The 12,594-nt window shown below is 48.5% G+C and overlaps 1 protein-coding gene across 1 annotated transcript in view; it reads left to right on the top strand.

Moving 5' to 3' along the window:
• LOC309839702 (cAMP-dependent protein kinase catalytic subunit PRKX) overlaps positions 1-12,594 on the top strand; it is a gene marked incomplete at its 5' end in the record, with an annotated part of 80,327 nt that overhangs the window by 43,325 nt on the left and 24,408 nt on the right. Inside the window, one exon of the mRNA XM_082681595.1 lies at positions 5,735-5,998. Within this exon, the coding sequence (XP_082537721.1) occupies positions 5,735-5,998 (264 nt within the window). The remainder of the gene's footprint in view (positions 1-5,734; positions 5,999-12,594) is intronic.

Below are 12,594 nucleotides of genomic sequence, written 5' to 3'. Positions count from 1 at the left end.
AACAGACACTTCACCCTCAGTTGCTTCCTGTGTCGGTCGACCTACCCGTGGATGAAACTGCAGTTCCCCTGGAGCCCAGGGGACGGAAAGAGAGACTGTGACCCCGGCCTCCTTCCCGAATCACCTGGTGTCCAGCCACGCTATTTTTGGGGACTGACGCACTCCACCTACTTGCTCAACCCTGAAAGTCGTCTCATTCCTCGCTCCTAACCCCATCTGGGTTCTGTCCTCACCTCCCCACGTTGTTCATTATCTGATGCTCCTGAGACTTGAGATGAGTTTGCCTTGGAACCTTGTGATCCATTGTTTGCCGGAGCTGGGAATACGTCAGGGCAGCTTCTTAGCCTGGTAGTGGGTCTGTGGGAGCAGTTACAGAAGTTACGCAAAGAGTGAGTTGCCTAGCAGCTCACTGATGCCCTCCAGGTGCGTGTGTGTGTGTGTGTGCGTGCGTGCGTGCATTGGAGCAGCAGAGAGATAGGCTTATATATATTTCTCCTACCTTTTCAACCCAATTCACAGCTGTAGAAAATGGTCGTGCCCTTGCTTAGATATTATTGACTGTTTCACGTCTTCTTAAGGGCTCAGTTCGGCCCCAAAATCCCAGAATACCAGGCCTTCCCAGATGAGTGCTAACTAGATTGGCCATCCGCCCTGCCCCAGAGAAATTCAGCAAGTCACCAGTTTACGTAGAGGTTCGGTGTACAAGTTCACCAGTCAGGTGTCAGGATCCTACAACAGTGGTCCCGAAGCTTTTTGGCCCCGGGGGCCGGTTTTGTGGAAGACAGTTTTTCCACGGAAGGTGTGTGTCTATGGTGGGCTTCAGGTGGTAATGAGAGCGGTGGGGGGGCGGGGCGGAACGGCGGCTCATCGCCTGCTGTGCGACCCGGTTCCTAACTGGACGCGGACCAGTACCGTGGCCTGGGGGTTGGGGACCCCTGCCCTAGAACACATCTCCCCGTCAGAACCGCAAAGCCCTTGCTGGGTTCTAAGCTCGCCCGCAAAACACAGCGAGGCTGTCATGCGTTTGGGGTACCGTGCGCTTCTATGCAAGCGTCACGGCACGGAACATCCTTGCCATACACGTAGGTATGTGGATCGGAGAAGGAGGGCGGGCGGCCCAAAGATAACGACTCATCTCGATTTTAAATGATGGAAGGAGGATGGGCGTCTGCTCAGACGATTTCTCCAGAAAGCCATGTCGGGGAGGAAGACATTTTCCTTATCCTTCCAGGCTCTTCTGGCTGGTCTGAGAATGAAATGGACGTGAGACAGATGAACAGGAGAAAGTCACACGAAAGTTGAATCCCCTGGACACACGGGAGAGACCCAGGAAAACGGAGTCACTCACAGACATGGTCCAAACCCTCATCTTAAATGCTATCATCTTCAGCTAAAGACAAAAGAGCCTGTTGGGGTAGTGGCTTGGGACTTCAAAGGGGAGGAAGGCCGTCGACATGGAGACGGAAAAGAAAAAGTTGGTAGACAAGTGTTTGCTGAGCCTGCAGAGACAATGGGACACGGAGTGGACCCTGATCTCCAGGCCCTGCTGTTTCCCCACCACGGGTGGCCCATATCACGGGCAGACATCTCTGGTGAGGATAGGGGTCCCAGGAACAGCTCCTCCGTCTAAATTCTTTTAGGCTATTAGCGAGAAGGTCAAAGTTTCTCTTTTGAGTCTTTGATTGTTTTCAAGTCGAAATAATCCGCATGCCAAGAGATACTTTGCGGGGGGGAGCAAAGTTGTGTTCCACTCCAGTAGCAATAGCCACAACCCACAACCCCAAAGCACTCTTCCTGCGTCCTGTGTTCCCTCAAGTTTCAACACTGCAAATCTCGAGCCTTTGAACTGTCAGATGTGAGAAGGGGAACAGGCCAGAGATGCACGGCTATCAGGAACTGGGGGAAAAGCAACGCCTAGACGGGGCTGCCACTGTGCTTCTTACAGACAGGACCCCGGGCCGTCTCTCACTCTGAGAGACAGAAATCAACGGGGAACACCGAGAAAGAATGGCATGTATGGCAACCCTATCGGAGGGTAGCCGTCATCCCCCAACCGCACCCGTCGTGCAAAGAGTCTGCACGTGGAAACGCGCATGTAGAGAAACCCTTTCGTAACGCGTGGCCCATATTGTGCAAAGACATAAAAACCATAGTGCTTAACAAAAAAGCCATTCATTTGAACATCAGAAGAGTATGTTGTCCTTTTTTCTTTTTAAAAGGCTTCGCTTGGGCATAGAAAAGTTTTTCACATCCACAACGGGGGGCGTTTTTCCTCTCTGCAGCCCATCTTTTTTTTTTTTTTTTTTTTTTTCAAATTTGACCGCACGCACCGCAAGGCTTACGGGGATCTTAGTTCCCCAACCAGGAATTGAATCCGTGCCCTCGGCAGTGAAAGCACCAAGTCCTGACCACTGGACCGCCCAGGAGGTCCCCCATCTTTTTGTTTATTGCATAAACTTACACCTTCCTGACCACTGCCACACTCGGTTATTGCTTCGTGATTTTCCTTCCAGCTAGTTTTTGGGTCATTGCAAACTATCTCCTCCAGTGCTTTGTGTATATATCGATACGGTTGATTACAGGCAGATCTCAGAGATAACGGTGGGTTCCGTTCCACAGCACCACAGTAAAGTAAATATCGCCGTAAAGCGAGTCACACGAAGCTTTTGGTTTCCCAGCGCATCTGAAAGTTACGTTTACGCTGGACTGTAGTCTGTTAAGTGTGCAGTACCATTGTGTCTAAAGAAAAGCAGTGTGGGTGCCACAGTGAAAAACACTTTATTGGTTAAAATTGCTCACCAACCTCGGAGCCTTCCGTGACTTGCTTTTTTGCAATAGAAACACCCCAAATCACAGGTCGCCACAATAACGAAAAGGTTTGAAGTATCGCGAGAATTACCAAAAGGGGACCTTATCGCGAGAATTACCAAAAGGGGACCCAGACACACAAAGTGAGCGAATGCTGTGGCAAACATGGTGCCCGTAGAGTTGCTTGCAAAACAGGGTTGTGACAGACCTTCCATTTGTTACAAATGCGGTGTGTGCAAAACACACTGAAACGAGGCGTGCCTGTTTTTTTCTTTATTTTATTGGAACAGCCCCTCCCAGCAGCCAGGACCATCTGGTGCATGGTGCCCTGCGCATCCTCACCCAAGGACGCCGGCTCCTCCGAGCATCCTTTGTTTTCATGGAAGCCCAGAGGGACGCAGCTCTTTGGGACCAGCCTTGGAGGGGAGCACAGTGTCCTGAGCAGAGAAGATGCCCGGCCCGGGGGTTCGGGGATCAGGCACCGCTGGCACAGTAGCCTCGCGTTGCTTCACATCGTCGTCTGTGTGTCCCGATCCTGCGGGGGGACCTTTATATGCTTGTGCGTGAGTCACACGTCTGTGTCCTAATCCGCTCAGAAACAGAGCCCTTACTTCCAAAGAGCGTTTCTCTTTTTTTCTACATCTTTTTTTTTTTTTTTTAACATCTTTATTGGAGTACAGTTGCTTTACAATGGTGTATGAGTTTCTGCTGTATCACGAAGTGAATCAGCCATACGTAGGTACATCTCCTTTACAGGCAAACTTTCCTCTCCATCAGTGCTTATCTCCCCAGGATGTAGCTGTTGCTTTTCCTCTTTGCCGTGACCTCTAAAATTCATTCAGGACTCTGTCTCTTCTCGCATCTAGATTCTTCTCTTCTCCTCAGTTTCTCGCTGCTGCCTTTGCTCCCGTGAACAGAGCCAGTCAGCGCCTTTCTAAAGGTGACGCGTCTCTTCTGACTCTCTGGGGACATCTCCTACCCGTCGTTGCTTAGAAGTCTCTTGCTTTGGGGTTTTGTTAATGGCCACCTTTCCCAGCAGGTGTCTGGGAGGCCATCATGAATGGACTGGAAATTTGCAGTCTTGATGACGACCCTGGGGCCACTGAACCAGGTGTAATCCCTGAGGTGTGCCCACCCCGTGTGAGTCTGCTCAGGCTGTGAGACAAGCGCCCCAGATGGCACGGCTGTAGCAGCAGAGTTATTGGTGCATGTTTGGGGAGGTTGCAAGTCTGAGGTCAGGATGTCGGCCTTGTGGGTGCCCTTTGAGACTGTGGAGACGGCCGTCTCCTCCCTGTGTCCTCCCAGGGTCGTCCCTCTGTGTGTGTCTGTGTCCTGATCTCCTCTTCTTATAGGGCCACCTGTTCTATGGGATCAGGGCCCACCCTAGTGACCTCATTTACCTTCATCCCCTCTTTAAAGACCGTATTTCCTAATCGAATCACCTCCTGAGGTCCTGGGGTGAGGACTTAACATATGAATTTGGGGGTTGGGGACACAGTTCAGCCCATAACAAGCCTTTCACCAGTTTATCGTCAGAAGTTGGTATTTACTCTTGGCCATTCTGAGACCTTTGCACGTCGACAGGATAGCCATCCCTTAGCATTGTGTCTCCCTGTATCCTAACATCTGCGTGCACCTGAATCTTAACGTCTGCCTATACGTGTCCAAACGTGTGTCTGTACACGTAACGTTAACATCATCTGTGCCACATCTTAGCACATCGAATGGGTACCTGTACCCATAACATGGATCTCTGCCAAACCTTAACATGTGTCCACACACATATCTCAACATCTGTTCACCTATACGAGTATCTTAACATCCACCTAGAGATCGATCTTAACGTGTATTTATACACATAACGTGACATCTGTCTATGCCATGTCTTAACATGTATCTGTACCAATAACATCGCTCTCTACCAAATCTTAGCATCGCCGCACACACAAATGTGGGCATCGGTCCATCTGTATGAGTATCTTAACATCTACCTAGGGATGTATCTTTTCTTACAAAATAATCATCTGCTTATGTGTTGGTTTTTCTGTTCTAATACCTATAGACATATCTTAACATCGATCTCTACCAAATCGTTTTTTTTGTTTTGTTTTGTTTTTTTTGCAGTACGCGGGCCTCTCACTGTTGTGGCCTCTCCCGTTGCGGAGCACAGGCTCCGGGCGCACAGGCTCAGCGGCCATGGCTCACGGGCCCAGCCGCTCCACGGCACGTGGGATCTTCCCAGACCGGGGCACGAACCCGTGTCCCCTGCATCGGCAGGTGGACTCCCAACCACTGCGCCACCAGGGAAGCCCTCTACCAAATCTTAACATCTGTCCACACACGTCTTGCATCTGTCCATGTATATGAGTATCCTAACATGGACCTAGAGATTTAAAGATTTAAATGAAGTATAGTTGATTTGCAATGTCGTGTTAATTTCTGCTGCACAGCAGAGTTATTCCCTTATACGTATATATGCATTCTTTATCATATTCTTTTCCATATGGTTTATCGCAGGAGAGTGAATACAGTTCCCTGTGCTCTACAGTAGGACCTTGTTGTTTATCCATTCTCTATATAATAGTTGGCGTCTGCTAACCCCAAGCTCCCAGTCCTTCCCTCCCCCACCCCCTCCGCCTTGGCAACCACCAGTCTGTTCTCTGTGTCTGTGAGTCTGTTTCTGTTGTGTAGATAAGTTCATTTGTGTCTCATTTTAGATTCCACATAGAAGTGACATCATATGGTATTTGTCTTTCTCTGTCTGACTCACTTCACTTCGTATGATCATGTCTTACCGAGAGATATATCTTAACGTGACCTGTTCATGGAACACGACCTCCGTCTAAGCGCCATCCCAGCATCCGTCCGTCCCTGTCCCTTCCTGTCCCTCCGAGGCGCAGCCCTCACTCCCGCTCTGGCCCCGCAGGTTCTGGACGGGGCACGATGCCCGCTTCCTGTACATGCTGATGGAGTTCGTGCCGGGTGGTGAGCTCTTCAGCTACCTGCGCAACCAGGGCCGCTTCCCCAGCTCCACCGGGCTCTTCTACGCCGCGGAGATCGTCTGTGCCATTGAGTACCTGCACTCCAAGGAGATCGTCTACAGGGACCTCAAGCCGGAGAACATCCTGCTGGATAGAGACGGTCACATCAAGCTCACTGACTTCGGGTTCGCCAAGAAACTGGTGGACAAGTACGTGAGCGTTTCCCCCGTTTTCCCATCTTCCCGCCCCCTGCCTCTGGCAGCGTGCTCTGCGTCCTCTGCGCTGTGACGTCCTTTTTCTTTAGATTCCACACAGAAGTGACATCGTATGGTATTTGTCTCTCTCTGTCTGACTCACTTCACTCAGTATGACAATCTCCAGGTCCATGCACGGTGCTGCAGATGGCATGATTTCATTCATTTTGATGGCTGTGTAATATTCCATTGTGTATATATGTGTATATATATATATGTATATATATATACACACCACATCTTTATCCATTCCTCTGTCGATGGACACTTAGGTTGCTTCCATGTCTTGGCTATTGTAAATAGTGCTGCAATGAACATTGGAGTGCATGTATCTTTTCGAATTAGAGTTTTCTCCAGATATATACCCAGGAGTGGGATTGCTGGATCACATGGTAGCTCTATTTTTAGTTTTTTGAGGACCCTCCATCCTGTTCTCCATAGTGGCTGCACCAGTTTACATTCCCACCAACAGTGGACGTGCTTTCCCTTTTCTCCACACCGTCACCAACTCATATTACAGCTTGTCTTTCTTTTTTTATTTTTATTTTTTGTGGTACACAGGCCTCTCACTGCTGTGGCCTCTCCCATTGCGGAGCACAGGCTCTGGACGCGCAGGCTCAGCGACCATGGCTCACGGGCCCAGCCGCTCCGCGGCACGTGGGATCCTCCCGGACTGGGGCACGAACCCGTGTCCCCTGCGTCGGCAGGTGGACTCTCAACCACTGTGCCACCAGGGAAGCCCAGTTATCTATTTTATACATAGTATCAATAGTGTATATATGTCCATCCCAATCTCCCAATTCATCCCACCACCCCTCCTTCCCCCTTGGTATCCATACATTTGTTCTCTACGTCTGTGTCTCTATTTCTGCTTTGCAGGTAAGTTCATCTGTACCATTTTTCTAGGTTCCACATATATGCATTAATATACGATGTTTGTTTTCCTGACTTTCTTCACTCTGTATGAGTCTCTAGGTCCATCCATGTCTCTACAAATGACCCAGTTTCGTTCTAGGCTGCTGTTAAATGCAATCTGATTTTCCCCTATAGAATTTCATCTATTTCATGGCTGAGAATAAAATGGGATGGTTTTACGTAGAAGAGTGTGAGGACTTTATATAGTTTTAAAAATTGGTTTATGGCATTGGTGCTGCCCCCTATTGGTAACGTGTGGTATATAGTCCACCTGCTAGTTTTTTGGGGTTTTTTTAATCATTTTATTTGGAAGCCCTGATTCAAACAAACAACCAATAAAGTGTTTCACAAATGCACTCGGTGATAAGTTTGGCCAACCGTCATCATTTTACAGCTGAGAAATCTGAGGCCCTGAGAGGTAAGGCAGTTTGCGTGTATCCCCACAATTGCCAAGTGGTAGTACCTTACGGCTTCCGGGTTAAATTTGTTTCCCTTACCAAGAGCCTCTGTTCACGGAAGCACCTCAGAGGGGCAGTTAGGAATGAAGAGTGGATATGGGGACCACTTGCCTCTGCTGGACCCCTGTGTCTGCCGCTCTCCAGCTGGAGAGATTGAGTACGTTGTATGTTGTCGTCACCCCGTGTGCCTTGGTTTTGCTCGTCTGTGTAATGAGAATTGTTCCTACCCTGCAGGGTGATTGGTAACAATGGATGGGTCTGCTCGATGCAAAGTATTTCCTAAGAACGGTTCCTCTCATGTAGTAAGCATTGAGTAGACTGTAGGTGCTTCTGACTTTATCATGCCCACCCTCACGTCATCGTCACCACCACCATCGCCACCACTGTCATCACCATCATCATCCCATAGATATCACCTTCATCACCATCACCACCGTCATCATCACCCTCATTATCACCCTCATTATCACCATTATCATCATCACCATCATCACCACTATCATCATCATCACCACCATCTCCATCATCATCATCACCACCATCATCTCCATAATTATCACCTCCATCACCACCATCACCATCACCTTCATTGCTCTGGACTGAACTTGTATTCCTCCAAAATTCATGTCTTGAAGCTCTAACCCCCACTGTGTGGCTGTATTTGGAGATCATGTTGTTAAGAAGTAATTAAGGTCAAATGAGGTCATGACAGTGGGGTCCTAATCCCATAGGATTGGTGACCTTATGAGAAATGTATTTCTCCCAGTTCTGGAAGTCCATGGTCAGGATGCTGGCTGAGTTGGTTCCCGGTGAGGCCTCTTCCTGGCTTGTAGATGGCCTCCTTCTAATACAGTAGAGAGATCTCTCTCTCTTCCTCTTCTTTTAAGTACACGAGTCATTGGATTAGTCCCAGTCTTAACCTGATTACATCTGCAAGACCCTATTTCCAAATACATTCACAGGTACCGGAGTCTAGGACTTTTGGGGGGGAACACAATTCAACTCAGTGGGGATGCCATGGAAGGCAGTGGGGGAGTCGGAACACATGAGCAATTGGACGTCTGTTTCACAGAGCATACTTGGATAACGGTCTCCCACCCCCAGTTGTGGTGGACCTGATAACAGTGAGAAAACTGAGAACGGCGGGTGTCACTTGGCCCTCTCTTCAAGAGCCAGTGAGCAGAAACGATAAGATCAGGGGCATCGATAATTCACAGCCTGGACCGGCACACTCTCCCAGTAACATCCCCCACTGTCTGTCTTGTCGTAACACATTTACTGCAGTCTGGAGCTCTTTCTAGCAATTTGTGACTCTCTACGTCCGAGAAGCATGGGGGCTTTTTGCAGGAAGCTTTTTTAAGTGTAAAGAGAATTCTCTTAAAAGGAGAAGACTGCTTCCACCTTGCACAGTAATCATCTGCTATGCACCTGGGTGTACACATGTCTGTTAGAGTCCCTGCTTTCAGTTCTTTGGGGGCCTTAACCAAGGACTGAGGTTTCTGGGACTTACGGAAGTTCTCTTTAACTTTTTAGGGAACTGCAGTACTGTTTGAAATCTAGGGCTTTAAGGACGTTCACTGCAGTCTGAAGCTCTTTCTAGCAGTTTATGCCTCTCTACATCCAAGAAGCCTGGGGGCTTTTTGGAGAAAGCTTTTCCTTGAATGAGGGGGTCAGGCTACCTGAGTTTACTGAGAAACTAGAAAGTCATACAGCCTTCCACCTGTGCCCCATACCCCAGGATGAAGCCAGGGAGAGACTCACCTTTCCACATGTAAGCGGAGACACCGCACCTAACACAGATACAATTATCTGCACCCACCTGCACCTGGTGAGGACATCAGCTAAGCGCCAGGCTTCCAGCTAGATTCAGGCCACCGTGGATGTGCCCCACCTGGGAATACAGCATTCACGGGCCAGTACCTGGATCTCTCAGCAGAATTAATGAATTTCATGAGCCAGAGCGACGAGGGTTGACTTTGAGTTGACTCAGCTGGGTGTGGCGGGAAGAAAGATGCTCCTAAGCTTAAATCTTGGGGACAAGAAACTCCCAGCTGGACCGCCAGGTGGTTCTGTGCACCCTGACGGGTTGCCACTTGAAAAAGCCCAGCAGGTAGTGTGAGCCCCTTCCCGCTCGACTCCGTGTGGGAAGAACCCACGTCTCCCATCTCCTTTCCTTCCTTGAACTTACGGCCACCTTCTGCACCCAAATTCCTGGCTGGTTACCAGACCATACAATTTCTATCTGCACCAACGTAACGTGACCTTCCATTCCTTCCATAGGATTTGAAAGTGGAATGGTACTTTGTATCACAGGGGGTCCTAGGGAAATGGGAAAGAGTCTGTCATGTGAAAAAAGAATCAGAGATTGGGAATGGAGAGGTGTCATGGAGAAGGGAAGCAGGGACCCAAGAGCACCTTTGGGTGGGTTCCTGGAGAGAGCTGAACACTCCCGCCCAAGACCCCCAACACTCCAGTGGACCTGTGGAGGGCTCGGACCAGATGCACTGCTTACACAGCAGGGTCAGCGTGAGCTCGATGATGGGCAGAGAAACAGAGAGAGTGGACAGACGTATCAGTGAGCAGACACTGTTACTTTCTTTACATGAAACCTGCAAGATAGGGGTTTCTTCTATCAGTGCTTCATCATTGCATCTCTTGTTGGAGGAGTTCTTTGCAAAGGGTATTTTCTCCCTCCTAAGATGCCGTTCCTTTCTCCCTGTCTACAGACAGGTGCCAGACACAACGGCAACACTAGGCAACCCGGGCACACGTGGTCTGGACCTGGGCTGCAGCCCAGAGTTTTTAAGTGGCTGCCCCAGAGACATGCTCGTTGGCAGAAGCGTGCCAGCTGGACGTGGGTCCCACACAGCTCTGTCTGGACTTACTGGTCCCGGATCCTTTCCAAACCCGCCCTTGGTCCAGCTTCTGCCGAGGCTACCTTACCTTGACTCTGGGTATCAGACACCTGTTCCTGGATCTCCCGCCCACGGGGACACCCTCCTTTCTTAGCCTCTTCTGTCTCTGCACTTTATAAAATTTTAATTGTGGCAAAATATAGATAGCATCCAAGATACCACCTTAACCAATTTTAAGCGTAAAATTCAGCGTATGAATTACATTCAGTACGTGGTACAGCCATCCCCACCATCCGTCTCCAGAACTCTTTTCTTCTTGCAGAACTGAAACTCTGTCCCCGTTAAAACATGCCAGCTCCCCTACTGCCTCACCCTCAGCCCCTGGACCCACCATCTACTTTCTGTCTCTATGAATATGACTCCTCTAGGGGCCTCATGTAAGTGGAATCATTAGGTAGTTTTCCTTTTCACTGAGCATAATGTCTTCAGGGTTCTTCCACGTTGTAGCAGGTGTCAGAGTCCCCTTCCTTTTCAAGGCCGAATAATACTCCATAGTCTGGATATATTCCTTTTTGTTTATTCATCCATGAGGGACACTGGGGTTGCTTCTCCCTTTTGGCTGTTGTGAACAGTGCTGTAATGAACACACGTGTGCAGATATCTCTTCAAGACCCTGCTTTCATGTCCCGTGGGTATATGCCCAGGAGTGGGATTGCTGGATCGTAACGGTGATTCTATTTTTAGTTTTTTGAGGCCCCTCCACAGTGGCCGCACCATTTTACATTCCCACCTACAGTGCAGGGGGGCTCCCTTCTCTCCACATCCCGTCACCACTTGTTCTCTGTTTTTTTGATGGTCGCCATCTGCATGGGGTGAAGTGGTCGCCTCTGCACTTTCGACTCTTTCCTCTCGCCGAGCCCAGGGCAAAGTCACAAGGAGAACCTGAAGTTCTTCCTCATGGAAACCCCATCGCATCCCCTTTCTGAGCTGTAGCTCCTTGTCTACGTGACATGATGTCATCTCTCCAAGCCTGAGGGGGCAACTGGGTGGTCAGCCTCTTTAAAGAGATAAACGTGGACATCATTATGACAATTTTCTGGACCTCCAAAGCTGTGTTTCCAAATGTTTTGTTTCCCTGGCCATCATTTAGCTTGTAGCCCGTCACGTAGCACAAGTTATAATACCCAGTGTGGAGTGTGAAAACCCCAGGTGCTTTAGAAGCAGAGGTGAACTGGGTGAGGGCTGATGTGATATGGCCCACAAGGGGTGGGTGTTTGGCTTCTGAGACCGTCATAACAAAGTACCACAAACGAAGGGGCTTAACCCAACAATGTTACAGCCTCACAGTTCTGGGGGCCAGTGTAGGAAATCAAGGTGTTGCCAGGGCAATGTTCCTTGCAAAGGCTCTAGAAAACCATCTGTTCTGTGCCCCTCTCCTAGCTTTTGGTAGCCTCACGTGTTTCTTGGCTTGTAGATAAAGAAGCTAGGAGATGTGTATAAAATGGAATATTATTCGGCCATTAAAAAGAAGGAAATCTTGCCATTTGGGACAACATGGTTGGACCTTGGGGGCGTTAAAGTGAGATAAGTCAGCCACAGAAGGACGCATACTGTGGCATCTCACTTAACGTGTGGAATCTAAAAAAGCTGAATTGGAGATCCCACTCCTGGGCATATATCCAGAAAAGACGAAAACTCTAATTTGAGAAGATACATGTGCCCCTGTGTTACTAGCAGCACTGTTTACAGTAGCCAAGACATGGAAGCAACCTCAGTGTCCATTGACAGATGAATGGGTAAAGAAGATGTGGTACATGTATACAATGGAATATTACTCAGCCATGAAAAAGAATGAAGTAATGCCATTTGCAGCAACATGAGTGGACCTAGAGATTATCGTACTAAGCAAAGTAAGACAGAGAAAGACAGATGTCATATGATATCAGTTATATGTGGAATCTAAATAAATAATACAAATGATCTTATTTACAAAACAGAAACGAACTCACAGACTTAGAAAACAAACTTATGATTACCAAAGGGGAAAGGGTGGGGGAGGGATAAATTAGGAGTTTGGGATTAACAGATACACACTACTGTATAGATAACCAACAAGGACCTACTGTAGAGCACAGGGAACTATATCCAATATCCTATGATAAACCATAATGGAAAAGAATCTGAAAAAAAATGTGTTAAATTGGATCACTTTGCTGTACACCTGAAACAAACACAACATTGTGAATCAACTGTACTTTAATTTTTTAAAAAAACAGCTGAACTCATAGAACCAGAGGGTAGAATGGTGGTTGCCAGGGGCAGG

This window comes from Grampus griseus (genome assembly GCF_964374135.1).
Source record: "Grampus griseus genome assembly, chromosome: X".
Lineage (NCBI taxonomy): Eukaryota > Metazoa > Chordata > Mammalia > Artiodactyla > Delphinidae > Grampus > Grampus griseus.
Note: the sequence above shows the minus strand (reverse complement) of the source record. Positions and strands in the feature narration are given on the sequence as shown.